The 16,474-nt window shown below is 39.8% G+C and overlaps 4 protein-coding genes across 5 annotated transcripts in view; all 4 read left to right on the top strand.

Moving 5' to 3' along the window:
• Positions 1–10,881, top strand: part of LOC122067233 (phosphoglucan phosphatase DSP4, amyloplastic) — a 29,855-nt gene extending 18,974 nt beyond the window's left edge. For both annotated transcript variants that reach the window (XM_042631070.1, XM_042631069.1), the window contains exons 13-14: positions 9,331–9,438; positions 10,402–10,881. In XM_042631070.1, coding sequence (XP_042487004.1) covers positions 9,331–9,438; positions 10,402–10,536 — 243 coding nt within the window. In that variant the 3' untranslated portion in view covers positions 10,537–10,881. The remainder of the gene's footprint in view (positions 1–9,330; positions 9,439–10,401) is intronic.
• A 153-nt stretch (positions 10,882–11,034) lies between these two features.
• On the top strand, positions 11,035–12,101 carry LOC122067234 (pistil-specific extensin-like protein). The gene is made up of 2 exons (XM_042631071.1): positions 11,035–11,503; positions 11,610–12,101. Exons 1-2 carry the CDS (start codon positions 11,323–11,325, stop codon positions 11,930–11,932), a joined length of 504 nt encoding a protein of 167 aa, XP_042487005.1. The 5' UTR covers positions 11,035–11,322; the 3' UTR covers positions 11,933–12,101.
• Positions 12,102–14,418: 2,317 nt separating this feature from the next.
• Positions 14,419–15,215, top strand: LOC122067231 (putative receptor-like protein kinase At3g47110). Its single transcript, XM_042631066.1, has one exon. It carries the CDS (start codon positions 14,508–14,510, stop codon positions 15,186–15,188), a length of 681 nt encoding a protein of 226 aa, XP_042487000.1. The 5' UTR covers positions 14,419–14,507; the 3' UTR covers positions 15,189–15,215.
• A 194-nt stretch (positions 15,216–15,409) lies between these two features.
• Positions 15,410–16,462, top strand: LOC122067232 (putative receptor-like protein kinase At3g47110; the record flags this gene model as incomplete). The annotated part of the gene is made up of 1 exon (XM_042631067.1): positions 15,410–16,462. A coding segment is annotated over exon 1 (1,053 nt), but the record flags the coding sequence as incomplete, so codon positions are not given.
• Positions 16,463–16,474: the final 12 nt, after the last annotated feature.

The following is a 16,474-nucleotide window of genomic DNA, read 5'->3' on the forward strand; positions in this document are numbered from 1 at the left end:
TTGGGATCCTAATAATGTATCCAAAGTCTTTTGACCTTTAGTAAATGTATGAAATATGGTAGTTAACTTTGAGCTATTCTCCTCAAGTTCGTACATTTTAGATGTCAAGGATTTTATCCTCTTGTTAAGGGAAAAAACCTCCTTTTCCAAATTAGACTTTTCAGTCTCAAGTTTCAAACTTTCTTTATATAAAGCTTTAAAAGCTTGTTGAAGATCATTATTAGATTCATTATTTGAAGTATCTAAATAATGAGATTGAGAACTTATCTCTTGTTCTTCGTCTCCATGAGCCATTAAGGCAAGGTCTGTGACTTCATCGGAGTCACTTTCATCTTCATCCGATGAGACTTCCTCATCATTTTCTTCTTCACTTACTTCATCCAATTCTTTGGATGCTTTGAAAGCAATGAATTTGGGATGTGTTTTCTTGAATTCTTCATAGAGATCCTTTTCATGGTTAAAAAGTGAGCCCATTAATTCATATAGACTTATCTTGTTCAAGTCTCGGGCTTTATTAATGGCAGTCGTCTTTGGTTTCCACTTGGTAGGTAGTGATCTAAGAATTTTCCTGGCCATCTCAGAGTTAGTGTAAGCCTTACCAAGTCCTTTCAAGGAATTTACAATATTAGTAAATCTAGTAAACATGTTAGAAATATTTTCATATTCATGCATTCTTGTCAATTCTGATTCATCTTTTGGCACCGTCTTTCCATTTACAATTTTGGTGATGACATATGGTCCTGTTTCTATAGTTCTCCAAACAAGAAATTATATCCACAAATAAAATTCTTAAATCTACATTTTCAGAAGGAGAAGTTTTCTCCATTGAAGTATGGAGGCCTAAATGCATCCATTCCTTCAGGTGGTTGATTAAATGTGATCATGGTCTTTGACTCACTTTAAGACAAATTAGTCTTATATATTGAGCTCCTGCTCTGATACCAATTGAAATAACCTAGGGGGGTGAATAGGTTATACTAGTGGAAATTTTAATTCTTTTCGATGTATAGGTCCCAAGTGATTGCAAATTAAAAACGATGCGGAATAAGTAAAATAGGCACAATCACACAATACAAAATTTATAGTGGTTCGACTCAATCTGAGTCTAGTCCACTGCCTACAAGAATCCTCTTATAAGGTATTCCACTAGTTCTCCCTTTCAGTATGGTAAGTAGGGAAGAAAACCTTTACAATCTTTTTATGGATAAGAGTATCCTTACAAATCCTCTTTACAGGCAGAGAGACACTTTTACAATCTCCTTTGCAGGTAGAGAAGCACCTTACAATCTCTTTTAAGGTAGAGAGACACCTTACACTCTTTTAAGGATAAGAGGATCCTTACAATCTCTTAAGGATGAGAGGGTCCTTACACAAGCCTAAGTATAGTCTAGACTTAATGTAAAATAGAAATGGAGAAGTGGAATAAAAGAGGATTACCTCCGGTGTGGTGCAAATGAAATATACAATGATGATAGAATGAATGCACCTTTTGAAGTCTTCTTGATGCTTGTAATATAAATGCCAAGATGTAGATGAAGACTTGTAGATGGTCTTGAATTCCTCTTGAATGTAAAATGAAGAATTTGAACTCAAGAGATGGTGTAGACCAAATAATACTTCTCCAAAGTTGAGATTAATTGTTAATTAATGAGTAGCATTAGAGGTATTTATAGGTGAGCTTAGGAGAACATCTTAGGCAGTAAATCTCACTTAAACGGTCATATTTTGGGTCCACCGGTCGATTGCCATCGGTAGCCGATTGATTGCCAAGAGCCGTTGAGGCAAAATATAGCCGTTGGGGCACTTCCAGGCAGTCACGGGTTGATCGAGAGTTTTTTCCGATCGACCGACTATGGTCTCGGACAGTTCCGGTCGACCGGGGCTTCCAGCCGGTCGACCGCCAACATGACACTCTGTTTTGACAGAATGCTGTTATACTGACTAGTCGTCAGTGTTTTAATCATAACTTTTCGGTCCAACCTCGGATTGACCTGAAATCAGTTGCATTGGAATTGTGACTCAATTTCCTACAACTTCTATGAAGGTTTCATCTCCTGATACCGACTCTAATATTACCCAAAATGCCCTTGAGTCAGGTTAATGTGGTTTTCACAGAATTTCACTAGAACACGTTTTTCCTAATATGTTCCTCATCCCTTAGAGACTTTCCATACTTGGTCAAGGTATGCTCTATGGTCATTCTAGTATGATGCAATGCACATGCATGTGGTGAGTGCATATATATATGTGGGAGTTACAAATTACATTAAAAATGACCAATCTATCCTAGTGGTTTTCTTCTTCACTTGAACCTTCTACTCTTTGGCACTTCATCTTCTTTTCTTCTTGTTTATAATTTCATGTCTTTAAGCTTCATGTCTTGACATCTTGAAGCTTGAATTCTTCTGATACCTTCTTTAAGTATTGATACCAACTTGTTGATACTTCTCATTTGATGACTTCAATCTTCATTTCTTCTTTTCATTCATCAAATTTGATCTTTGATATGAAGTCTCTACAAAACAATACTTGAAGGCAAATTGTGAAATACCTTTATATGTTTGTTATCATCAAAACCAACTATAGGAGTGTGGGTATATCCCTAACACAGTCGTCAGATGCCTCACAATTGGGAAGACTTGAAATTTATCCTCAATGATAGATTCTTAACACCCACCTACCGACGTCGGCTCTACGACATGCCATAGTTGTCATGGCGTCGCCAAGGCGGCGATTTGGTGTCCTGGCGGAAAAAGTTTATGGCAGTGTTACGATTTACGTGATTCACAAATGGCGGCCGCCATTGGCTGATGGGCGTCGCCATGGATGCCAGGTCACGCCTGATTCACTAAGCGGTCGATTTTTTATAAAATGCAAGATGATTTTGATAGGGCTATGTTGATTTTTGATGATTTAATGTTGCTTAATGTTGGTTTTATATGTTATAGGGTATATATTGTAGGCTTGTAGCATGTTAAATAACTTTAGAGAATAGGAAAAATAAAAAAGTAGCATACTAAACAACTTTAGAAAATAGGGAAAATAAAAAATGACACATGGGCGATTTGACTGCCATGGCAATATCATAATGGGCGATTTATCGCCAAATCAATTAGCCACCCCTCAACCGCCTGGGATCGATTTGACGCCGTGACAACTATGCGACATGCTGAATACTCTCAAGCAAGGTACTATGACTGTAGGAGATTATATTGATCGTTTTAATGAATTGCTTTCACGAACAGGTGCCCATTAAAGAAGAACTGCTCATATCCTGTTTCAAATTGGGGTTAAGGCATGATATTCGTGAGAAGCTTGGTGTGATCGAGATACCCTCCTTAAGTACTTGTTTTGAAAAATCACTAGAAGCAGAGGATTTAATCAAAACAACCTCCAGAAGGTACATCTAGCCAACTGACAACAAAAAGCCTTATGTACCAACCAAACCCACTGGATTTCCTACCTGAGCTCCACAAGATATACAGGACAACGGGAAGGCTCCAATGGGAAGGGAGAGTGGATCTATGACATGCTACAGTTGTGGAAATATTGGACACAGAGAAAAATTCTGCCCTAAACGGGGACGATCCAACTCTATCATCAGTGCTATCGAATCCAATCAGGATTTACAAATCCACGAACCTCGGGATGATTGGACTGTTAATGTTGCAGTTGAAGGAGAGGAGGATGAACTGGAAGATGAGCTTGCACCAGAGAATGATGATCTTCATGCTTATGTCAATGTGGTTGCAAGAATCCTAGTGTCTGAAACTAAGGGTGAAGACTGGAGGAGGCACAATATCTTCTACACCTTAATGTCTGGTGGACCTCACAAAGCTCAAGTGATTGTGGACAGTGGAAGTTGTGTGAATGTGGTATCTCAGGCCTTTGTCATTGACGGAAAGCTTAAGACTGAATCCCATCCACAGCCATACAAGGTATCTCTTCTAGACAACAATACCATGGCTGTAGCTCAACGGTGTTCAGTCCCATTGAAGGTCTTAGATTATGAAGAAAGTGTATGGTGTGATGTCATCCCCATGGTCCTCACTGATGTACTACTTGGAAGGCCTTGGTTATATGACAACAATGTGCTTGTGGGAGGTACTAAGAACCAATGCATCTTCGATCACAAAGGCAAACCATTCATTCTAAACCCACTCAACATACCTCAGATAAAAGACAAGTTAAGGGCTGCCCAACTAAGGAGACAACATGTCTTAAAGAATGTTGCTAAGACCTCTTCCAAAACAACCACTGAGCAAAAGAAGCAATCATGCAAAGAAAATTTCAGCAAGAAGAACATTGTGGACAACAAGCTGTGCGTGCTGCCCCATAGAGAATTCCTAACCATTAGTGAAGAAACCGGTCTAATCATAGCTCTTGTTACCAAGGCTGTTGAACCAGTGATAGAGGTGAAACATCCCCCACAAATCAAACAATTACTTGCTGTTTTTTTAGATTTGGTGCCAGAGGAATTTCCTGATATACTACAACCAATGAGGGATATTCAGCATGCCATTGACCTTGTGCCTGGGTCAGTACTCCCTAATCTGCCCACTTACCGTCTGTCCTACAGAGCATGCTGAGCTCAAGAGACAAGTGGATGATTTATTAAATAAAGGGTTCTTGGTTGAGAGCATGAGTCCATGTGTAGTACCAGCCCTATTGACACCAAAGAAAGATGGATCATGGCGTATGTGCATTGACAGCTGGGCCATTAACAAAACCATGGTAAAGTACAGATTTCCTATTCCTTGTTTGGATGAAATGCTTGACATGTTGATAGGAGCCTCAATCTTTTTAAAGATTGATCTATGGAATGGCTACCATCAAATTCGAATCCGTCCAGGGGATGAATGGAAAACAACCTTCAAAACAAAAAAAGGCCTGTATGAGTGGAAGGTTATGCCTTTTGGCCTCACCAATGCACCTAGCACTTTCACGAGGGTAATGACACATGTACTACGACCCTTCATCGACAAATTTCTCGTAGTGTACTTTGATGACATACTAATATTCAACAAATCACAGAATGAACACTTGGAGCATCTGAGACGTGTCATGAGAGTACTACGGGCAGAAAAGTTGTACATCAACTTGAATAAATGTTCCTTTATGCTGCCCAAGGTCATCTTCCTTGGTTTTATTGTATCTTCACAAGGTATAGAAGCTGATCCGGAGAAGATAAAAAGTGTCGTTGATTGGCCTATTCCAAAGACCTTGACCGAGGTTTGTAGCTTTAATGGTCTTGCTTCATTTTACCGACGATTCATCCGGAATTTCAGCGCTGTTGTACCCCAATTACAGAATGCACAAAAGGGGAAAAAGTCCCATTTCAATGGACTCCGACAGCCACTAAAGCTTTCAACTTGATCAAACAAAAGATGACAGAAGCACCAGTGTTTAGACTACCCAATTTTGATCTTATGTTTGAAGTGGCTACTGATGCATCCTATGTTGGGATAGGAGGAGTGCTTATGCAAGATGGCCATCCGATTGCTTTCTACAGTGAAAAGTTGAATGATGCAAAAAGAAGTTATTCTACCTATGATTTAGAACTTTATGCCGTTGTTTAAATCCTCAAGCATTGGACGCATTACTTAATTGGCAAAGAGTTCATGCTCTATTCGGATCATGAAGCACTCAAATACTTGCACTCACAAAAGACAATTAGTGATCGGCACGCTAAATGGATCTCATACTTGCAAGGATACGTATTTGCTCTCAAGTACAAAGCTGGGAAGGAGAATCAAGTGACTGATGCACTTAGTCGAAAGGTGACGATGAACACCTTCACAGTACAAAGTGCAGGAGTGGAACACATTAAAGAGGAGTACATTAGTGATGCTGATTTTTCAGAAGTATTCAACAACCTACAAGGAGGAGGATGGGATGACAAATTTGCTATACATGATGGGTATCTTTTCAAAGGCACTCGCCTCTGCATCCCAAACACCTCTTTGAGACATCACTTGATTAGAGAGCTGCATGGAAGAGGAATGGGTGGACACTTTGGCAAGGACAAAAGATACTCCATGATGAAAGACTTATACTTTTGGCCTCAACTCTTAAAGGATGTGCAACATATGATACAGAGATGCCACACTTGTCAACTTGCCAAAGGAGAAAAGAAGAATATAGGATTGTACACATTGCTGTCCGTTCCACACGCACCTTGGCAAGACATAAGCATGGACTTTGTCCTAGGCTTACCACCTACACAGGAAAGGTATGATTCCATATTTGTGGTAGTAGATCGTTTCTCCAAGATGGCACATTTTATCCCGTGCAAGAAAACTTTTGATGCAAGTCACTTGGCCAAACTCTTTTTCAAAGAGATAGTGCGCATACATGGTCTACCACAGACAATTGTTTCAGATAGGGATGTCAAGTTCATGAGCTACTTCTAGAAGGCCCTATGGCTGAAAACAAATACTAAACTCAAGTTCTCCACTGCATTCCATCCTCAGACAGACAGACAGATCGAAGTGGTGAACAGAAGTCTTGGCAACTTACTCCGATGTCTAGTCCGAGACTATGAAAACACTTGGCCATCTATACTGGATATTGTTGAATTCGCCTATAATAGTTCTGTCAACCGCACCATAGGTAGTACACCATTTGAGATTGTCCTTAGACTGCAGCCTCAACGACTTGTTGACTTGGTACCTTTGCCACCTCAGGCCCATATTAGTGTGGAAGCCGATGAGTTCCTTAGACATCACGGAAATACATGCTGATGTTCGTCGTTGCATCATTGTTAGCAAAGACGGATACTAAGCAACTGCCAATTGACATTGTCGCTACGTGGAATTTTAGCCTGGTGATATGGTAATGGTTCAAATTCCACCTGAGAGGTTTCCTCTTGGTACAGTGCACAAGCTCTATCATCGGAATATGAGTCCCTATAAGGTCTTGAAGCGCATTGGCACTAATGCTTACATGCTAGAGCTACCTCCTACTCTAAAGATCAACAATGTCTTCAATGTAGCTAATTTGACGATATATTTGGGACACCATTCTGATGACGGTGACACTGAACACACCTTCAAACTTCCTCAATTTGCAAACCCTAAAAATGATGTCATCGAAGATGTTCTCAACAAGTTCACCACAGTTCGTGGGGGCAAATGGTACTACTCCTTCCTCATCAAATGGAAAGGTCGATCACGAGAGGATTGTACTTGAATCCATGCCGATGACTTTCAACGCCTTGACACGGACCTCTATGAGCACTACATGTCCCTTACCCATTCATCGGAGTTGAATGATTCTAAGAAAGGGGGAGCTGATGTAGATGCACATTATGGAAGGAAATATGAGAGGAAGAAGGGTCCAGCCTTAGTCAACCTGAGCGGTTAGGATCCAGCCAAGAAGCTAGCCGAACCCCTACTTGGTCCACCTGAGTGGCTAAGTACAAATAAGGGTCAATTGGGTGTATCGGCTAGGGGAATAATTAGTAGTTTTTAATTAATTAGTGGGCCATTGGGCCCATCGAGTTGAGTAAGTGGTATGTCGAGTCCAAATTGTCTTAGGACTCTGTTTTCCACATAGGTTTATTATTCCTAGTACAATTTTGAATTCCTAGCTGTAGTAGGAGTGTCTAGTCCTATTGGGAAACTAGCTCCTAGTAGTAGTTTGATTGCTATTTTGCCCTCTATAAATAGAGGAGCCTATGTACCTATAATTTCATATTTGAATAAAGAATAATTGCAGTCAATTGCTTAGAACAGCCGGGATAGCTGTGGGTGAGAAGCCCGGGCTGAGACAGCCGTTCCTCCCCTACTTTTCCCTTTGTTTCTTCTTGTCTAAAAGCTTTCTATTTTATCCTAAAGTTACTGCTGTTGAAGTATACGACTGTTGTGAGTATTCAGAAGTTCAGATCTGTCCAAGTTACAAACCAGAATTGATTCTCTGCAATTATTTCTCCTCGGTCAAAAAATCAAGAAAGCTTGTAACTTCACAACCAGCCGTCAGAATCCTCTCAACTTTGGGGGTTTTTGTACCCTCCCTAGGACTATCTACGCACAAGAGTGCAGCTCAATCGGACTCCTACAGACCTGGCCGCACCTCTCTCTCTCCAGCTCTATAGCAAGTCTTTCTCTCTCCTATCGAGTTGGGTTTTGGGCTGGTTTTGCTCTTGCATTGGTATTGTATCCTTGGGGTTTATTTGATGGTCTTATTTCTTTGTTTCCTGCTCCTATTTATATTGTTTGGGGTTATAAACTGCTGGGGTAGTTTTTTGTAATCTACTCCTACATTAGAGCTCCTTCTCTATGAATAAGGAATCATCCCTGTAAATTGCAAAAAGCTCCATAGTAGGGCTGATAGGTCCGCATTTCCTACTGCATATGCAAAAATGTGATCCCCTATAGATTCGCGGATCAAGACACCATAAGATGCTCTACCATTATTCAAGGCGCCATCACAATGGAGGGCAACCATTGATCTAGGAGGACTAATCCAAGAGCAGGCCTTTGGAATTTTATTCTTCCAATTTAAATGCAGACCCCAACTCGTAGCAACATAGTGATTCCTGCATTGGGAGAAGCCAACATAGACAAGGTGGTACATATAGAAACCGCATCTGTCTTTATTGCAGCCACAGTTTGCGGGCTAGTCCTAATTTTGTTTTGAAATATCCTTATGTTCCTCTCCCACCAAACAAGATGCATGGTTGCACAAAGACCAAGTTTAACCACCATCCCGTTGATCATCTTTACTAGAAGTAAAACGAGCCCAAACAGCAACATCTATAATTTTACAGACCGGAAATATTCCTTTTTATTTTAATTATATCCTTTCCTGTTAACTTCTAGGGCAATATCTTTAGTTATCTGGAAATGGGCTACCTCAACATGGGTTCCCCCACCCCCTCACTTTTGTTTTTTTTTTTTTTTTTTTTTTTTTTTTTTTTTGGGGGGGGTGGGGGTGTGGATGATGTGTTTGGGTGGATCAAATGAATGCAAATGACAGTTTAAAGTATGGTGATATGAAGAATGTAGGATTAAATTCATTTCACAAAACCCGTTTCCTCACTCACTGACCTTACAAATTTGAATAAATATCTTGGACAACACTAAGTGCTTGTTAGTACCAATATTATATATTATGTAATTGCAATTCGAGCTTTCTAAGAAAACATTTCAAACATAGGGGTGAAGATTGTAATGTCCAAGTAGCTTTCAAAATTGATACTGTTTTGATGTTTCAAAGACACTGAAATGGTCTATTCACCTTGATTCAGCTATCTGGGAGCAACACGTCACACACGTGTTGAAAATTGCCCTGAGATTTCTGGTACTTACTAAGCTCATTCTCTCGCAGGAAGGACACTACGAATACAAGTACATCATTGATGGTGAATGGACGTGCAATAAATATGAGCTTGTAACTCTTCCCAACAAGGATGGGCATGTCAACAATTATATCGATGTGAGATTCACTTCTCAAGCATTATTTGATAAATGCAATTTTAGATATCAGCTATCAACACAAAGCAGCTTGTTGATTCTGATCTGAAAGCAGCTTTGGTCCTCTGTCATAGGGGACCCAAATGATGGGTCTGGTGCTCCAGAAATTTGCCACCCATCTTATTACCACAAGATCGGGAAATCTGACCTAATCTCAAACATTGGTTAGGTTTCTGTTCAGGGTCACCATATGATTCTCCACCATCTGATCTACAGTTTACATTTTCAGCTTCACTAAAGTTTTCTTCCTGGCCACCTATTGAGCTACTAATGCTTTGGATGAGATCCATCATGGTGGATCCTGTTCTTCTTTAAGAAAGACAAACTGGCAAATTCTTAGTGCCCCAAACTGTTCTACCCATTGTTGCTGGAAAGATTGCCTATTGATTAACAGACTGTCAACTCATTGCTGCACAATCTCTGTAGCAATAATGCTGTACCAAGTGTTTTGAAAAACAGAGTAGTCCCTAAATGTTCAGGGATGCCATTCAATGTCCCATACATCATTCCAAATGTTCTATAGTGAATGAAAAAAAAGAAGAAAACAAATAAATAAAATGTACTCCCAGCTAAAATTTGGTTTGCTTGTTTCAAGTCAGTGGCCTGATTTTTAAATTGTGTTTCTAACACCGCAATCAGAGAGGTTGAGGTTGTACTGATTTTCGATATAAGGATTGTTCTTTTGAGGACAGGCTACTGCAACCGATTTATGAGTTGTCTGTCCTGACTAATGAAGACCTGAACATCCTGAAAAATTGCCACCTGGACATTCCTTATAGACACTGACCATAGCAACTGAAACCATTAGCATTCTGAGAGTCATCTCAACTCAACCAAATATTGCTATATAGCTTATAGCCTCATTAACCTTCTAATCCTTTGTCCATTTCAATTGTGCACCTCATGTAGTGTTCTCTTCCTGCAGGTTACCAGCACTGATCCTAACAGTAGTAGTGCAGAACTGCAGAAGCGGTTGAGTGATGATAATGTGAATCTCACACAAAAGGAAAAGCTCATGATCAGACAGTTTTTGGAAGAATATCCAGAGGAGGAGCTCTAATCAAAGATCAAAATAAAGATGGCATGTTAAATCATTAAGGGATGAATTGCTGCATCTACTTGTATCTTTCCCTCAAACAATAATGATATATAAGTCAGGACCTTGCCTACAAAAGATTTTATGTCTTGATGCGACTTGTGAGCCATCTTTTATGCTGCCTGAAGAAAATAGAAGATCTTTGTAAGAGGATTGACAGTGGGACAGCGCATCCAAGAGTATCACCAGGGGCAAAGTTTCAAGAATCTCACTTGCTTCACATGTGGATCTCAAGAATTCAATATAACAAATGTACTTGTGCTACATGAGGTTATTATATTTCAAGGCTTTAAGCCGGGTTCATTGTTACCAATTCTATACTATTTTTTATTTTAACATTTTGGTTTAGCATAAAAAAATTCTCACAAAAAAAATTACCATATAAAGTGAGGGAGGGGGAGAAAGAAAAGCAGTCAGGGACAAGGTTACAATGAGGAAAATTTTTATGTTACAGATTATTTCTACAGAAACTTTTATAACAAAACAAACATGTCCTGGGAAGGAAGAATAGAGGAGCTTAGATTTTACAAATATGGATTTGGTCTGATTTAAGGGAAGTTTGACTTTTGATTATTATACTGATTCTTGCACCAATAATAAATTAGAATAAACAAGAAAGTTGATTGCACGTCGCCCCTAACAAGAGTAAATAGTGCTCCTCCACTACTTGCCACGAGATGTATAGTCTTTTATCCTGTATTCTTATAAAGAGAACGAAGACTGCCTTCCAATTTGTTTTGAGAGACAGAGATGAAGACGAAGAAGATGGCAGTGGCTTTGATAATAGCTGCATCTCTTCTGATGGGTTGCTTAAATGTTAGTGAAGCTTGGAAGGAAAAGCCTAGCGTTATTCATGTGGGAGGCAAAGTGCTATGCCAGGACTGCTCTAAGGGCTATAATGAATGGGTGAAAGGAGCCAAGCCCATCAAAGGTAAGTCACTCTCTTCACTAGAGTAGAGATTAGTTTCTGGTTAGCTTAGCTAGAATGACTATATTTGACACTTTGATTGATGGTAGAACCATGGAATGAATGGCAGGTTGTAGAGTATCCATAACTTGCCTGGATGAGAGACACAGAGTGGCATATTACGGCAGCGACGAGACGGACGATGAGGGTCAGTTTGAGCTGATCATCAGTAAGATCCACAGCAACGGCAAGTCACTGTACACTGAGGGATGCTCGGTGAGGTTGGTATCATCACCGGATCCATCGTGCAACGTTTTCACAGACTTCGGTGGGGGACGTTCAGGGGTGAAGCTCCATCGACCCACCTCTGTATACAGAGATCTAATTAAGTATATCATTAGCCCTCTCTATTTCACAACTCCCATGTGTGACGAACCCCACGTTAATTATTAGAGCTCCATTCTCCATTGTTTTGTGGGTGGTGTGGCGGTGGGGGGTGGGGGGTTGGGAGTTTAAAATATTATAAAATGGAAAAAAAATGTTGTGTAATTTTGATATGTGGAGAACCGTGTTGATTAATTCCATCATTAGATATCTAAGGAATCCTTTGGATTGGTCACATTTCAAATTTCAGTTGTTATTTCAGTCATATGGTTTATAAATATTGGACCTTTTTCCCCTAGTATTTTCAACTATTAAAACCTCGAAAGGCTGATTTGGTCATTTTGAGATAATTAGCGAATTGCATACAAGAAATGTCAAGTATTACAAAACTATATGATACCAAAGAAAACGTATGTGTTGGTGTACAATGTCTTGTATTTCGTCGCAGTTTAATCTAGAGAATACTGGTGCACGCCTTCCGACAAAACGGCGGTTCATTGGATCTTATCTCATCAAGGATGTAGGCCATTTTGTTGAACCTCGTAAATTTGAGCGTATTCTTGCTCTTTTTTTTTTCTATTACTTTATGCGTTTTTTTTTTTTTTGGTTTGCTTTTCTACAGTATATTCTAAGTAGTAGGTCCATGTGACTTTAGGGATGTAAATGGATTGAATTCGAAGTGAATACAACATCATGCCCATTTGAATCCGTTTATAAATCCAGTATCTGAATTCATTTTGTTTAACTGTCGGATATGTAAAACCTCTAATCAAATTTGAATTCGTTTATTTAATCGAATTCATATATTATCCGGTCCGGTTCATTTATAAAAAAACTGTCTACGTCTCAGATCTTAACCAGAGCTTGGGAAGGTGCTGAAATTGAGTTTGGGAAAGTGCTTGTTGAGATTGAGCATGGGGAAGGTACTGAAATCTAGGGGTGTCAACCGATCGGGCTTAATTGGGCCTAGCCGGGCCTGGTGGGCCTTTTGGCTTGCACCTTGGCCTGCTCATTTAAGTAATCTGCCGGGCTCGGTTGGGGTTGGTCAGATTCCGGGCTTTAATTGGGCTTCTATTAATCGGGCTAATTGGGTCTTAAACGGGTTAATACACCATTAAAGCCTTTAAACAGGATTTAATTGTCTTGGATTTTAGAAACTTTTAACATATTTTATCAAACCACCAATAATTTTGGAAATAGTTTATACTTAATTACATTCAATAACTGATAAAAATAACAATACATACCTTATTCTATAGTAATAAAAAAAATGAATATTTACCTTATAAACGGTTTGGCTAGTAGGTCAGACTTAGTTGGACTTGTAAGCAGTCAAATCGATTCTCCTAAACGAATACGAACACAAATCAAATACAGATTTTCGAGTATCCGTTGACATGCCTATTTGGCTTTCCATTTGGCTCTTTACTTCGATAAGTTGTACTCACCAAAAATAGCAGTGTTTCATCCATGTCCAGTAGTGGAATTTATGGGAAGTGAGTTGACGACCATATTTGAACTGTTGCTACTCTCTCCATAAAAGGGTGTATTCAATGCACAAGGCTCTTGCATGTGCAAGATTTGGAGGGCGTGAACTACGCAATCTTACGCTAAGAATATCCAGAGGCTGTTTCGATCGCTTGACCACTAGATTAGCAACATTCGTAACTACTCTCTCCATTGGGGTTAAATGATGCTACAGTTAAAGTTTTAGGTGGTTTAGGGGTTAAAAACAGGGAGTCTTGTTCTGATTGGTCCCAGTTGATTTTAATCCGGATCGTCTCTAGAATCAGGCTGGGCCATGCTTAAGCTTTCTGTCCTCTTTCTTTCTACTTCGACCCCACTGGCTAGTGGCTATTATATTAATGTACCTTCTCTAGATACCTTTGTAACTTTACAGTACTCACTGGGTCCTTGGATGTTGGCTTCCCATCCTTTGTAGGTGGAAGACCCTTGACCCTTCATTCTATACCCGTCAACCACAAGGGAGCATGGTGGGCAGGGGGTGAAAGTGGGATGGGGTTGCAATGTTGCAGGTGGAGGTAGGGGCAGAGATGGTGCGCAGGAAAAAGGAGGGAGAGGGGAGAGGGAGTGAGGAGCAAAATTGGGATTTAAAAGAAGGGAATGGGTTTTCCGTGAGGGAGTTGGGCCTCAACGTGTTTACAGGGGCCAATAAGAAGGCACAAGTGCAACTAGTGGAGTGAGATTTGGGCATCTTAACATTGAGTATCCATCATTGTATAATTTTTCCAAACATTAGATACATCTTTTTTATGTTTTAGATAAGTTTTTCTTTTAGTTAAAAATGTTTCTTCGTTAAGTGGATAGTGCTTTCTCATTCCACCAAGAATAAGAAAATAAAGGATAGCTCTTTATCATTCCACTAGAAGAAGATACTACTTTTTCTTTCTTTTTTTAAGTGAGATACACCTTTCTCATTCCACCCAAATAATAAAAAAAAAAAAATTAAACCTTTCTCACAGTCTCAACTCTCACCCATCATTTATTCAAGAGATGATCAGATCTGACAAAGACTTGGTTTATTACGCAAAAAAGATAGTCCCCTTGGACTTGCGACATATGTAGCTGTAGTATATGTATATATATATTTCAAGCTTATGCAAGTTGATACAAGCCTTGCACAATGGATCATGATCGGTCAGAGCAAGTAAGGTTTCGAGTGTTTTGGTTAATCTTCACTGCCATTCACCTCTTCCACCTCTCATCTGCCACCTCCAACCTTGGAAACCACTCTGATCTTCTGGCTTTACTAGCTTTCAAGGATGGAATAACTCAAGACCCACTTCATATCATGAAATCCTGGAACGATTCTCTCCATTTCTGTAAGTGGGCAGGAGTCACATGCAACCTCCATGCAAACCAAAGAGTCACACTTCTCAACTTGGAATCTCAAAGGTTAGCTGGAACTTTATCTCCTTACATTGGAAATCTTACTTTCCTTTCTACTATCAACCTGCAAAATAACAGCTTCCATGGCGAGATTCCTCAAGAAATTGGTCGTTTGACACGTTTACAAGATCTCCGTTTGACGGATAATTCCATAGGAGGCAAGATTCCTTTCAATCTTACTAACTGCATGGACCTCATAACCCTTAATTTATCTTCCAACAACATCTCAGGGTACATCCCAGACCAGCTTAGTTCACTCTCCAATATACAAATTCTTGGCCTCGGACGTAACTTTCTGACGGGAAGCATCCCACCATGGTTGGGGAATTTTTCATCTCTGTTCAATCTCTCTCTCTTGCACAAAATAGTTTCCAAGGAAGCATACCTGATGACCTTGGACGGCTATGTTGCTTAGGAAAGTTTCAAGTTTCCAGAAATGATCTCTCTGGTGAAGTCCCATCGTCGCTTTACAATATCTCCTCCATTAGTTACTTTTCTGTCGCAGAAAATCATTTACAGGGTAGCCTTCCGATCAACGTAGGCCTCACTCTCCCTAACCTTCAGATATTTCTTGGGGGTTCAAACAATTTTACGGGACCCATTCCAGTGTCCTTGTCAAATGCTTCTGGGCTTGAGATGGTTGATTTCTTTGATAACCGTATCACTGGTCCTGTGCCTTGGAATCTAGGGAGCTTAAAACGTTTAAGTGTACTTAATTTTAATTACAATCATCTCGGAAGTGGGCAATCCAGTGATTTGAACTTCCTCCCCTTTTTAAATAATTGTACAAATCTGCAAGGGTTGGGTATAGCTGTCAATCGTCTAGGAGGCAAATTGCCTGATTCCATATCCAATCTCTCGACTCTGCTCAGCATATTCTTCATGGGTTCAAACCTGATTCATGGAAGCATTCCTGAGGGGATTGGTAACCTTGTCAGTCTCACACTACTTGGCATGGAGGACAACATGCTTAGTGGTAGTATTCCTGTCGCTTGGGGGAAGCTTCAGAAATTAGTGAAATTCAATTTGGCTTCTAACAGATTGTCAGGTCCAATTCCTTTCTCCCTGGGCAACTTGACCCAACTGATTGGAGTCTTCATGTCAGAGAATAACTTGGAAGGAAACATACCTGCTAGTCTTGGAAATTGTCAAAATTTGCTAGAATTGGACTTCTCTTCTAATAAACTAAATGGTACCATACCAAAAGAAGTTATAGGAATTCCTTCCCTTTCTATTTCATTTATTGTGGGACGTAATTCTTTAACTGGTTCATTACCATTAGAAGTGGGTAACTTGAAAAATCTCGGGGCGTTGGTAATCGCTGAGAACAATTTTTCAGGTGAAATACCAAACACACTTGGCAGTTGTGTTAGCTTGGAACACCTATATATGGCCGGTAACTCCTTTCATGGATCATTGCCTCTTTCCTTTGAGAATTTAAGAGCACTACAAGTTGTGGATCTTTCACGCAATAAGCTATCTGGGGTGATTCCACAGTATCTTGGGAATTTTTCATCCTTGGAGAGTCTCAATCTCTCTTTCAATGATTTTGAGGGTGAAGTACCAAAACAAGGGATCTTTGCAAATGTAAGTGCCATTTCAGTCATTGGAAACAAGGGTCTTTGTGGTGGTATACCAGAACTGCAATTACCTACATGCTCCAAAGAAACACCTCATAAAGAAGGGAAGGTTTCTGCATTA

Source organism: Macadamia integrifolia, unplaced genomic scaffold, assembly GCF_013358625.1.
Source record: "Macadamia integrifolia cultivar HAES 741 unplaced genomic scaffold, SCU_Mint_v3 scaffold2773, whole genome shotgun sequence".
NCBI lineage: Eukaryota > Viridiplantae > Streptophyta > Magnoliopsida > Proteales > Proteaceae > Macadamia > Macadamia integrifolia.

Excerpts from the sequence above, each read along its gene's own strand:
- LOC122067231 (XM_042631066.1), top strand. The coding sequence starts at position 14,508 with ATGGATCATGATCGGTCAGAGCAAGTAAGGTTTCGAGTGTTTTGGTTA.
- LOC122067234 (XM_042631071.1), top strand. The coding sequence starts at position 11,323 with ATGAAGACGAAGAAGATGGCAGTGGCTTTGATAATAGCTGCATCTCTT. Across the intron at positions 11,504-11,609 it reads AGGAGCCAAGCCCATCAAAG|GTTGTAGAGTATCCATAACT; the intron begins GTAAGTCACTCT and ends AATGAATGGCAG.